The 14120-nt window shown below is 39.7% G+C and overlaps 1 protein-coding gene across 3 annotated transcripts in view; it reads right to left on the reverse strand.

The window, feature by feature from the left end:
- Window positions 1-14120, reverse strand: part of LOC123313852 (myelin transcription factor 1) — a 267619-nt gene that overhangs the window by 46257 nt on the left and 207242 nt on the right. For all 3 annotated transcript variants that reach the window (XM_044898928.1, XM_044898927.1, XM_044898925.1), the window contains exon 4: window positions 13103-13146. In XM_044898928.1, the coding sequence (XP_044754863.1) occupies window positions 13103-13146 (44 nt within the window). The remainder of the gene's footprint in view (window positions 1-13102; window positions 13147-14120) is intronic.

Genomic DNA, 14120 nt, shown 5'->3' on the forward strand with positions numbered 1-14120 from the left:
TTATTTATCGTAATGACCGCATGTTATAGGCATGCATAAACGTAATTACTGAGGATTATGGAAGTATCGTTATCATTACCAATTTTTTCCATTACTACTTCGGTGTATGCGAGAGGCCAGGAAGGTCTAATGAAGCTGGAACATCGTCCGATACTATTGAATATACCCAAAAATCATCGTCGTTCACCTTTGAGCATCATCGAATACTTCTCCCAAGTATAGAGTTCATTACAACTCTTGGATTCTATTTAGGGAAGAGCAATACGACTAATTGATTGCCCAACTTTAACAGCCAGTCTGCAGACGAAAGTTTCAGAAGCGTCTCTAATACAGAAACTATCGTGTTTACCTGCGCTCCACCAACGTTCCACCAAATTTGAAAAAAATTATTCATGTAGCTATATCGACCCGGACCATTTCACTTACTAATTTGAGATCGTAGATCACCAATATGCGATTAGATTTTTTGTGAGATCTGTATTCTGGGAAATGAAGCTCTTTTAGTGGAAAATTCCTGAAAAATTGGTCAACTTTGAGAAGCTGTAGGAGTCAAAAAAAAAAAAACACTGGACTTATGTTGATTTTTTGGTGGTAGATTGATCCTTTGCAATTGGAAAAAATCTAATTTCGTTCGTGTACTGCGTACAGTTTAGATTTTATGATTTTTTCCGCGAAGGTCCAAAATCTCGAATTTTCCATCGACCATAACTTGAAAAATAAATGAAAAAAAAAAATATCTGTTTGCATATTCGTGTTCTACGCCCCCGAATTAGTGTACATTATAAATTTTGTTTCGATCGAAGACCAAAAATTTTTTCGGAAAAATCGCTATTTTTCCATACATATGCATGGAAAATTTGAAAAATTTTCGATCTCCTCGATTTCCACCAAAATTGGAGTATTCACTGAATCGAGGGCGTACATTAAGAATATGCAAACAAAATTTTGCTGAAAAGATTAGTTTTCAAGTTATGGTCGATAGAAAATCGAGAATTTTGGACTTTCGCAGAAAAAATCATCCAACCCAAAAAAAAATTATTCATTTAGCTTTATCGACCTGGGTCTTTTCGCTGGCTGATTCGAGGTCGTAGATCATGAATATGCAATTGGATTTCTTGTAAGATCACTATTTTGGGAAATAAATCACTTTTAGTGGAAAATTTCTGAAAAATTGATCAACTTTGAGGAGCTGTAGCAGCCAGTAAAAAAGCACTGGACATATGCTGATTTTTTTGATGATAGATTGGTTCTTTGCGAATAGGAAAAACTAGATTTTATTCATCTGCCGTGAATAGTTTAGATTTTATGATTTTTTCCGCGAAGCTCTAAAATCTCGAATTTTCCATCGACCATAACTTGAAGAATAAATTTTTAAAAAAATATCTGTTCGCATATTCGTGTTCTACGCCCTCGAATTAGTATACAGTATAAATTTTGTTCAGATCGAAGACCAAAAATTTTTTCGGAAAAATCCCAATTTTTCCATACTACCATGGAAAATTAAAAAAAATTTCGATCTCCCCGATTTCAACCAAAATTGGAGTATTCACTAAATCGAGGGCGTAGATTACGAATACGCAAAAAGAACTTTCCTAAAAGGATTAGTTTTCAAGTTATGGTCGATGGAAAATCATAAATTTTGGACCTTCGCGGAAAAAATTCATTAAATCTGAACTGTTCAAGGTAGATGAATGAAAGTTGGTTTTTTCTATTCGCAAAAGATCAATCTATCACTAAGAAAATCAGCATATGTCCAGTGCTTTTTTTCTGGCTGCTACATCTCCTCAAACTAGACCAATTTTTGTGGGAATAGGGGAAGATTCACTACTTTAAAGAGTTGCCTTAGAAAAATGACGAGAAAGTCGAAACTTCTCAGGTATCATGCGGATAATAGCTCCAAGGAAGTAGCAATACAATCCAGGCAATTGCTGTGAAAACTGCTAAACGACAATAACGAAAACTGTCGTGTCTAGAACCAATAATATCATTCCGCCGCCTAAATCATAGACGGTAGCATCGGTTTAGCAACTTTAATACATTTAATATTATAAATTATTATTTTTTACGAACGCCGTCAATCGTCCCGCGTGGCCGATAATAGAGACGTTCAACGACAGACGGGTATTTTACCCAAATTCGAATTTCGTATCATCTCCACTTCTCGGAATGATAGCCATTACACGGGACTCGATTCCTACATAATAAAAGGGACTAGTTGGGGTCGAGTACAGGGAAGGGGGTCGACAAAAAGTATATCGCTTGAAATGCATATTCGCGTGTTTCAGACCTATCATTTTTGGATGGCTAGATCGTCGCGGCGGCGGCGTCCTGTCATCCGTGCGTTTGGAGTCGGAAATTGACGAATGTGTATTATTGCGTTCGGAAAAAAAGTCGTGTGCATTATGTCTGTTTTGACATGGGGAATTTTCCGATAGATCGATATATCCGACAAGCTTTCTTGTTCGGGAGAATCGGTTGGATGTCATTATTAACGACTAGCTTTCGAATTGTATAAAACTACAACCTCTCAGTCAGTTAAAAAATCGTTACGACCGAACGATTGCACTGAGCTCGATGAAGTTCCCAGATTTATTACTAGAAGAGTTGCTCTTTCAGAATATGCATCACATTTAGATCTATGATAATTTTCCTGGAAGAGAAACTACTCGCAAGTTGACCTTCGAAAAATTCCCAAAAAGATGGGGTCAGTTGAAACTTCCTCAAGACCGAATGGTTGTGCCGAAATGGATGAAATTCTCAGATTTATAACAAGAAGAAATGCTCTTTCAGAATATGTATCACATTTGAATCTACGATAATTTTTCTGCAAGAAAAACTACTCGCAAGTTGACCATCGAAAATTTCCCAAAAAGATGGGTTCAGTCAAAACTTTCTCAAGACCGAACGGTTATGCCGAAATGGATGAAATTCTCAGATTTAATACTAGAATAGTTGCTCTTTCAGAATATGTATCACGTTTAGATCTAAGATAATTTTCCTGGAAGTTAGTCGACTCGAAAGATGACCTTCGAAAAACTCCCAAAAAGTTGGGTTCAGTTAAAACTTCCCCAAGACCGAACGGTGGTGCCAAGATGATTGAAATTATCAGATTTATTACTAGAAAAGTTGCTCTTTCAGAATATGTATCACATTTAGATCTACGATAATTTTCCTGGAAGAAAATTGACTCGAAAGGTGACCTTCGAAAAATTCCCAAAAACTTGGGTTCAGTTAAAACTTCCACAAGACCCAAAGGTTGTGAAGAAATGGATGAAATTCTCAAATTAATTACTAGAAGAATTGCTCTTTCCAGAAAATTTATCACATTTGAATCTACGATACTTTTCCTGAAAGAGAAACTACTCGCAAGTTGACCTTCGAAAAATTCCCAAAAAGATGGGGTCAGTTGAAACTTTCTCAAGATCGAACGGTTGAGCCGAAATAGATGAAATCTTGAAATTCATTACAAGAAGAGCTGCTCTTTCTCAGTATGTATCACATTAATATCTACGATAATTTTCCTGGAAGAAAATTGACTCGAAAGGTGAACTTCGAAAAATTCCCAAAAAGATGGGGTCAGTTAAAACTTCCTCAAGACCCAACAGTTGTGAAGAAATGGATGAAATTCTCAGATTTTTTACTACAAGAGTTGCTCTTTCAGAATATGTATCACTTTTAGATCTACGATAATTTTCCTGGAAGATAATCGACTCAAAAGATGACCTTCGAAAAATACCCAAAAAGTTGGGTTCAGTTCAAATTTCCTCAAGACCGAACAGTTGTGCCGAAATGGATGAAATCTTGAAATTTATCATAAGAAGAGCTGCTCTTTCAGAATATGTATCACATTAAGATCTACGATAATTTTCATGGGATATATGCGTCTCGAAAGTTGACCTTCGAAAAATTAGGTTGCACCGAGTTCAAAATTGTATTGGACGTGTCTGGCCTGCAATATCACAGCAATCACACCGCTTACCTGACCCACCGTAGACATAACAACATCTCAACAATGCCTTGGTGGACATTTCGCGAAACATTCCCCAAACATTTAATGATAATTTCATTGAAACAATGCTTAAGAGCACTACGAAGTATTAAAGAATGCCTCACCCGATATTCAACCCTGATTTCAAGGATTTCGTAACAGAAGGACCTCTTTTATGCCTTTTTTAATCTTTATTTTGTTTATTTTTTTAATTTGTTGTCGTTTAAACCAGTCTTTCTCTTACTACAGGCAGTTTAACCGTATGTAGACGCCTAATTTATTACTTCAGTACATATATACAGTGTATATAATGAAGTATATAACTTGGCATTTGATAAATCGCAAATTATCTGTTTTCCTTCAAGATCCTCGATATCAGTGGCAGACATCCGATAGGATCATTCGACTACAAGTGGGGTCCTTCCTCCCTCCCCCAAACCAGAGCTCGAATCGCAAGAAAAATTTCAGGAATAACGACCCAAACCTCCGGCAGCTCTGAATGCTAATCACTGCCGCAGCTCAGCTCTTCAGAATAATTAATTAGCATTCTTTCCTATATTTTACGTGCCTCTTTTTTCCATCCACCCCCACCAACCCCCCCTCTTACCCCATTCCTCTTGTATCCGCATCCGCTCATTACATTAAAATTAGATTTAAAAATGTGGAAATTGTATCGTTGATTGCAATTTCGCGGAGCCGGGCGAACGGCGTCCGTAACTTTAAAGTGGATTTTCAATTAACCATTGAATATAATGTATTTAAAACGGCGAAAAAGGTATTTGCGCGTTCGGGGAGCTCTCGGAAGTTACGAGCTCCGACCGCGGAGGGTGGTTTTCCCCGTCCGACCCGACGGGATGGATATTATCTTGTCCGGCATTGTCTATCGAAGGTGAACGAGGGTTTGTTCCATTTTTTCCAGCGTTGAATGGTTCTGTCAGCCGATTCCGAGCATGGGACGGTATGCCCATATCTGCTTTTGGATGCTTTCTGTTACTAACCTAACATGAGACCATTGATTCGTCCTCTTTTATCAATCGAGAGTTTTCATCTATGAAAGGTAAAAAATAACTGATATATGGAATGATCCATAGCTCACTTCATGCAAAGGCCAACACATTTGCTAGGGAAGGAGCACGAACTTCTCTCAATAGCCTTGAACCTTCTATGTTTCAAGGAAAATACCTAACGATTAACACTCTGGGGTATCTTCAAAGGCTGGATCATTCCAAGAAGTTCCTTTAAATCTTCAACACTCCGAATCTTAGCTCACTTCATTTCTGCTTTCCTTACAGGCTTCTGCGCCTCTGAAAGCACCTGATAAGAATGGGTCCAGCGAGAACTGGTGAGTGCAGATTCTGTGAGGAGGAGAAATTATCTGGTGATGAAATGCTTCAAAATTACAAACCAACGCGTAAAAGCCTACGAAGAGAAACTTCTTAGAGCAAGGAAGTAAACTCCTTGAAGCCATCTAGAACTGGAGGATCAGCTGTAGACGACGTAGGAGTGATAACAGCTATGGAGTAGCTTGAGGTTCCATTATGATGCAACTCCCCATGAACTTAACATCCTACCTAATATTTCATTGTGAAAATTAACGAAAAAATCAGAGAAGCTCTGACGTGAGTTGAAAAGCTCTACTCGCTTGAAAAAAGAGCTGTCACCCATCTAGATTCGCAACTCGGCCACCGCTGCTTTATTAGATCTTTGCTGAAAAAAAAAACGTTTCGAAATTCGTTCGCAAGTTGATGCTTTTGTCGATTAGTTATCTGTCCATTTTCAGGTTAACAACCTACCACTATAACCCCCAAGATGGTAATCGATGGTGAGCGGTGGTGGTCATGAGGCCATCTTTAGAATATCTAAGGAAGGTACAGACAGGTAATGAGAGCATTAAAAGTCAGAGAGCCTGATCCTCTATAAACAACTGCATCTCATCAGCGAACCTACCTAGTGATGTTATGATTAAAAAGTAAGCATTGAGAAGAACTTTACACGATGCTTTGTAAAAGAGAGGAATGAGAAGAGGAATCGACTCAATGCTAACATGGAAGTGCAGAAGGAAACTCAGTAAAATCAGCAAGAGCAAAAAGGTCTCTTTAGTCTGGGTTCCAGGTCACTCTGGAATCAAAGGAAACGAGAAAGTCTACACTCTCGCCAAAAAGGGAGTACAAACGCCACTCACTAGCCCATAGCCTTTCTATGGTATAGAGAAATGCACTTATAGAAAAGAGTTTCTGGAGAAGGAAGAAAAGAAAAGAGAAACACTCTGGAGGAATCTTCCAGATCATTCGAAGAAAGATAGCAAGATCCAAGAAGTATTTGGATCTGAGCAAGAATAAGTTACGCCTTCCTTATAAGGACTATGTTGCCTTAGAAAGCACATGATTATCAGAAACTGACTAGTGTAGATTCTGTGAGAAAGAGGAGGAAAATCCTGTTCACTTGGTTACAGAATGCCTCGCCATTGCCAGCCTCCGTAAGGAATGTCTTGGACGAGAGAATTATACGAGGAATGAGGACTTAGCCTCCTTGAGGACCTCCCAGGTGCTGACGTTCATTGGAACTCTGGAGCTGGAGGGCGAGCTTCAGAGAGCGCTGAGAACAGATCTGATGGAGGGTGACATGTGACCCCCTTATCAAACTATAACTATGTGGTGGTAGTTCGATGAATAACTCCTCCTCTGTAGATCCACATAAACCAATTCTTAGACCTGACATGCCACGACTACTCCATCTCCAGACCTTCGTCGAAAATCTCTCCATCAAGATATAATTCGGAATTTCAATTATCGAAATGACTCAGGGACCCGTCGCCGGACCGCCTTTTTCACCGGAACTCCGGAACAGATTTCGACATAGGACGTTATAGTCGTAATGAAACTTTCGGAGATTAACCAAAATAAAGAAATCTTAATTAAGGGCGCCTTTGTTCTCGCGCACAAGTCCGCCAACGGATGGCGACAGGGGGGTTGGAGGGGAAGGACGAAATTCAACACCCTTGCATTCAGTGCCACGTTAAGAAATTCGACATTTACTTCAATTTCCTTCCCCCGCGGGAATTGTAATTATTCGGATCTATTTGGAAAAGCTGCGCTCTCACGAAGACGGCACATGCCATATCACCTCTTCTAATTGCTTCTGCAGCGATATCGGTTTCCTATTCCGGTCTAGCTAGATCCGGATCAGGTCTTCGGGTTGATGTACAAGTCTTATTATTTCCAGATGAAATGAAAAATTGATCATACCAACCATTTTTGTCCTTCTGAAGAAGCTGAGAACATTAGTCCTTGTGAAATACTGTTTCACAGACTCCAAGCACACCTTCACAAACTTGGTACCATTGATGAAACCCAAAAAATAATTCGTCTAAAGGAACAATGAACTAAATTGTACGGATTCTTTGTTTTTAACATCCGACAGCCTTAGACTTGACTTGTTTGATGCTCTGCAGAAGCTCACTCTCCAGCATAATCTCCATTCCCAAAAGTTTGGTCTAAAGATTGAAATGCAGCTTATAGAGTTAGTGTTTGGTTGTAGTGGTAGCTCAGGTAAAACGTGCGAAAATCTTTCATCTTTTCCCACTAACTGGAAAGATTCTATGCAGATGAAACATCTAACACGACCAGAATTTACGAGTTAAAAGCTTTGGGCACTTGAAGAGCCAATTCTTCGTGGAGTTCAGATCTGCAGGAATTCTATTTTGGCAGTCGATTCGAAAGTATCACAAAGGATGCTTCAAATTTGTGAGTCGATGTTTGGTGTGGATTAACTGTGATGAATTTCTTGTGAAGTCACTGTGAACATCCCTTCCTCTCAGACTTAATAGTGAATATGCCATAGCGGACAGACAATTTGTTAAAAAAGTGTCACAAGTCGTAATCTACAATCCAATTGTCATGCCATCTGCTACCAAATTGACAAAGACCAGATCTTCACTCATTTACCGAGGCAATCTGATAGGAGCTTATTGAGCAGTGGCAAAGATTTGCGTTTGAGTCTCTAGCAGCAAGTTTCAGAACAATCATATATTTTGTAGCCATAGATGAAAGACCAAAATCATTGTGGTTAAATACCTTAGTGTGTTGCTCTGCTAGCCAGCTGGAGGCTGTGTGTTTTGTACTGGTTTATCCCTTCTAGTTTCTTACTTTCTAGATCAGCAAGATTTCAATTCTATAAGGTTTCACCCGCAACATTCAAGTGATGTTCCTGTTGACATTGATAACCTTCTCCGATCTGACTCCATGAATGTGGTACTTCTTCGTGGGAATATTCATGAGGTTAATACAATTGCTCCTTCGGAATTCGAAAAGGGGCCTTTCTTCCCGAATCAATTACGATCTAACCCATTTTGTTTTCGACGGCAATAAAGGCCATTATTCCGCGTAATGGAAATATATCCATCCATCGTTGGATGAACGGTTGGTTTAAAGTGGCGCGCACTAAGGTTTCCACTGTCAAAGCGCTGCCTGCCGCTTGGAGCTGGGCCTTTCGGGAGATTATGATTTGATTTGGATTTGGTTATTAAATTTCGGATACAAATTAGACGTTTCCGCGAAGAAGGACGAAACGAAAGAAAGGGAGGAGGAGGAGGAGGGGGGATCTGAATAAATTAGTGCCGAAACCGGGATATAAAATTTTGAATATGAATGGGAAATTTTGCATTCGTAATAAGCCTTTTGAGAAACAAAGCGCAGCTGACGAGAACATATGTAGATGAGGAAGGAGTCGGGACGACACAGTTGTCGGAGATGTGTATACTGCTTATTTTAAATATTAATATGCTAATCTTCCATCTATCGTTTTTACGATGTACGCAAGGCGCCGGAAAATTGTGCTTTCATTATGGGTTCCGTATAAATTTAGCCCCTCAAATCTCCTCCTACCTCTCGTTTGAATACGGGGGAGAGAATATATACCCTTATTTACACCTATCGAAATTTATCCATCATCTCTACTATGGATAACATTATATTATTGTAAGTTTCCTGTATATCTAGCCTCATATCTGGCTCATTTCTATTTTTGCCTACTTTTGTTTCTCCCTTTTCCATTGTGTGGGAAGAAAACTAATATATTATCGAGACAATGTTTGAATTGGTATCAGGCTGTGACAAAGAGAAACATTTGGTCAAAGCAGAGAGGTACCCTTATCCGAAGGAAAAAAAAAGATTGAAATGGCAGTGGAGTGATTAGCAGAGAACAACATACAACAAATCCTGCAAGTTGATCTGTTTCTCAGGCTCCCAGAGCAGAGAAACTGAAACAAACTTCAACCATTCGATTCGTCTTCCATGGAAAACCAATGTGAGACTTATAAATTGCGGCCAGATTGGTATGAAAATGGTGAATATGTATCAGCAGAGAGATGGACAATACGAAGAACCACAACAAGTTGGCGAACTCTTCCGGTATACAGACAGATTAAAAACAGTCCAAGATTCTTGAGGTTGGATTAATTGTGAGGCTTTTAAGTATGGAGAATCTATTGGGATGCAGAACACCAACATTCCAAGCAGAAATCCACTAGAACAGGAGGATAAGGTGGTTGAAATTCGTGTATTCTGTGAAAATCAGGCAGAGGCACTTTATCCAAACAGATCTTGGGATGCCAGGAAGTTTTTTTCTTCTTGAAAGACAAAACATCATGATGGTATTGGTGCTGGACATGGTGGAATTTTTGGTGACTGACGATTTTGCTGGACAAGATTATTAGAACACTTTTGTTGGTCCATAAAGCGGATTTTTCATCCGCATTCAGTTGGAAAGACACCCTGAGACACGCTGACAAAAATGCCACAAATCGGCAGAGAGAAGTTCCTCTTATCATAAAAATACATTCTGGAAGCCAAAGGACAGAGTGTTTCAAAATGACGACCTCAATCTGAGGACCAAGACAGCTGTTTGAAAAGCAGTCGTCCTCCTAACGCTTCTTTACGGAAGCGAAAGCTGGACGCCCTACAGGCGACACATTGAACAGCTTGAACAAACGCAACAACGTCATCTAAGACAGATAATGCACATCAGATTGTTCTACAAAGTTTCGAATGCAGAAGTCTTGCAACGCGCGAGTTGTACAACAATTGAGACTCAAGTAACCAGGGCCCGACTCAGATGGAGCGGCCACATTCTGAGGATGCAAGACACAAGACTTCCCAAAATAGCCCTGTATGGTGAATTCACAGAGGGAGCTCGGAAACCAGGAGGCCAGTACAAGCGGTTTAAGGATATACTGAATCAATTCCTAAAATCAGTTAATGCCAATCTAAACTGGGAACAACTAGCGTTAGACAGATCACAGTGGAGGTCCCTGGTCCACAGTTATAATGGAGACTCGAGAAGAATACAGCGGCGGCAGATCTGGTTGGTAACTATCCACTCCCGGAGTGTGGAAGGATCTGTAGGTCACGGTTTGGTCTCATCAGTCACAGGAGGGCATACAGTTGCAAGTAGCCCTAAGAAAAAAGTTTGATCGCACCGATAGTTTTGTTCTCGAGTCTTTTTGTAGATTTATTCTCGGTAACGGGATACAGCAACGAATTAATGAGTTGATGTTGGGTTTGCTGGGCGTGTATCTCTCTCCATATGTTCAACAGTTTCATCAGTGCTCCTGCACCAGAAAAAGAAGAGAAATCCCAGTGATTTTATTGTGCAGGTGGTTAGTCAATGCACCTAGCTAATGATTCTAACCTAACCTATATCTTTTCTGCCTACCATCGATCTGCCAGAGTTTTTGACATCCAAAATGGCCGTTCATACTGAAAGGACATAAAGAGAGTACAGTTTGCCAACATCATTCGTGCTAGGACCACAAAATAATGTTTTTCAAGTGATCAAAGCTCGAAGGAACCATGGAGTTTAGCGGTTGCCGTAAGTTCTTAATTTCTCCGTTGCAGTCCTCGTAAAAAGTAACGTTCGAACGCTGCCGTCGTCGCCCTTCAACGTCAATCGATTACCGTCGCGAATATCTCCAGGTCCCCCGTAAACCGTAACCGATATTTCCGATTTTTATAACCGGCGTAGCGGGTAAAAGCGACCGTCAGGCCGCAGTCATTAGAGGCAACACCTGTGGCACGCAACTTCCCCATTATTCTCGCCAAGGCAGATAGCTATTGAGCGGAATTAATAGCCTTCGATCATTTTCTCAGTCAACACGTACATTACCGCAATCCTTTCAGCCTTATTGACAAGAAAAGTCATTGTTTGTGCTGCGATAAAACGCTGACAACGCGTCGGCTACCTATTTATTTTATGGCCATTTGTACCGTCGTGGATTTTCCGTCCGCCATCACTGGGGGGGTATTAATACTTAAAAGGTCGTTACGGCTCATTCGAATATTAGGTCACTCGAGGTAATTTCGGTCGACTTATGTCTGTGGTATCGAACCCTAATGGGATAATTGTGATACGTTTTGTTGTTGGCGGTTAATGATGCCGACTCTAATGGATGACCATTGATTGATGGTGGTGTACCGCAGGGCTCTAGACTTGAGCCTTCACTACCTTTTCAATCTTCAGTTCCACTGTCATCAGAGAACTAGGAATGCCGAGAGTTCTCTTAACCCACTAAGCAGCAACAAGCACGTTGGGGTCAAGGGATACAACTCAGGTTAGGATCTTACCTAGATTTAGGGTAAATGTTGGCAAGAAGAGGCATTAAAGAAAACCAACCTGAGAATGTTGTCATATATAGGGGGAGTCTTTGACTCGTAAAATATTTCAACAGTAGATTCTAGCGGTCAAGAGAAACATTTTTTTCCTTTAACATTTTTTCCGATTCGGCTCTGATAAAAATATATAGTCACTTTAAGTTTTCATAATGAGCTGTGCCACCCCTGGAAAAACAAAATTACCTTCAGAATAACTAGCTGAATCTGTGACACTGCACATCTGTGTATCTTCTAAACAGAGTTATATTCAGCCAGAGTGCCCAATTTGTCAAATAACACAAACACTTTTTAATTTTTCAACACAAATTACTCGAAAACGGCGCATTATACGAAAAAATATGTGGAATACTTTTATTTCACAAATCGTTCAAATATTCATTACATAGCGTCCAACTTAGTTTCAAGAGTTAGGTTCTTTGAGTTTTTGATATTTTCATGGTACCTAATGGTCATTATGAGAAAACTGGAGGACGTGGATGATATCTTGTGTTCGAAAAAGATTCGTCGAATAAATGAAAAACTATAATCCGAAATTCATTTCAATCGATATAATCGTTTCTGAGATGGAACTAAAAAAACCTTTTTTTTATGGTTTTTCTACAGCCCGTATCTTTTGAACCGAGCCGATTCGAAAAAAATGGTAAAGGAAAGAAGTGTTTCCTTTGACCATAAGACTCTACTGTTGGAATATTTGTACAAGACAAAGAGCTACCTAGTAGATTCGAGGTCCAAAAAACAAATATCATTTATACTGTTATATGTAGAACAATAATTCCAAAAATAGGATCCCAGAAAACATTGAAACTTTTAGTATCATAGTTTCAGATCAAGGTCTTCAATTCAATGTCTTGTTTTTCTATCATGTTCTGAAACAACATCAATAAACATCCTGAACCAATTAAGCTTCTCTTAAGATTGAGTCTAGAAGAGATCAGATCAGATGTATCACTGGACTGATAACCAACTACTGTAACCTGAAGGAAGAAGTGCACACTACATACTGACATTTGCGACGAAGAAAAAACAAGTTAATCACTGAAGTCAATCTCGAAATCGTCAAAAAAAGAAAGGATAAAAAGACATAATGAGTATCAAAGGCTGCAGAGTTTAAAATGAGTAAGCTCACCTTCCCAATGTATTGGGATTGGTGTCGAGATCCCCATTTTTTTTATGGAACTCGATGAATTTCCACGTTTGGATTTTCAAAGTTTCAGCTATCGAAAACTGTTGTAAAATTCAATTTACGAGACGTAAATACACGTGGCGTATATTTATCAGCTCTTTGATTGAGATCGAATGAATCATGAATGTCCAAAGAAAGCATTAGTGGCAGTTTGATCTTGCATTCTTCAACTGGAGACTGTAAAAAACACTCACAAGATATTCTGTGAGCTTGTAAGCTTAAACTAAAAACTCCTTCCTCTACTTAAATTGGGAAAATACTCACTTTACTAGCTTCTCCGTACTTCGAACTGCTGCTTATCTTGTAGTCTGAAACAAACAGAAATCATTCATGTGGAATCGAGATTAAACAATTGTTCGATCAAGAAGTAGCGTACCTGGTGTACAAAAACATTTGTCTGTCTCCCAAATTACCTAAAAACACCATATGATCGGGCGTGAATAACGATATTATAATTAGCACATGCATGATGTTCGATAGATTCCAAAAAACTAAAAGATTTTGATCAAGAAATTGAGAAAAGGTGAATATTTTCGAGATTTATTCACGTATTTCCAATCTGACCACCACATGGTGCAATCTCAACGATATATCTGTATAGGATCCCAGCATCATTGGTGAAGCTGCTCGAGTATTCCAGAGAAGACAGGGCCGAACTTAGAATCGTTCGCACCGCTATATTTCTTCAGGGAATGATTTCTTTCGGAGTCTCTTATTTGATGTGGTCCATGGCATCGTCAGTGAAACCACTCTTGAAATCCTGATGCTCGTGTGCACTTCATAGATAGACCAACCTTGGCATGCCTTGCAGCTGGCATTATTTCAGCCTGAGTTGTTTCGAACCATAAAAAGTTCAGTTTATGACGGAGTTCGCGTTTCTATTTTTACGAACCGGTAGCTCGTGTTTAGCTGCAACAACCACCCTCGGCTCCGTCGAGAACGCTGAACGAAAGGAAGGATTCCGAGGCCTGTGTATAATTAAAACTGTCTAATCGAACCTAGACGGAGGTAGGAGCAATTAAACAGTTTCGAAAGGGCGCTGCAAATACTCCGCACTAGTTATGCATTCACGAGCGAATTAAATCGATGGAGTGTGCGAGCAGCCAGCCAGCGAGCGAGCGGGGAGAAAATCAGAAATAAGGAGAGTTTGATGTTTTATTAGTCGTTCGCGGCTCATGAATTAGAGAAAGAAAGCGGACGGAAAATGCGCCCTTCCCGTTCGATAATGCCAAAAATAATTAATTACTCGCCATCGGGCGGGGTGTCAGCCAATTTTTCAATA

This window comes from Coccinella septempunctata, chromosome 5 (genome assembly GCF_907165205.1).
Source record: "Coccinella septempunctata chromosome 5, icCocSept1.1, whole genome shotgun sequence".
Taxonomy (NCBI): Eukaryota; Metazoa; Arthropoda; class Insecta; order Coleoptera; family Coccinellidae; genus Coccinella; species Coccinella septempunctata.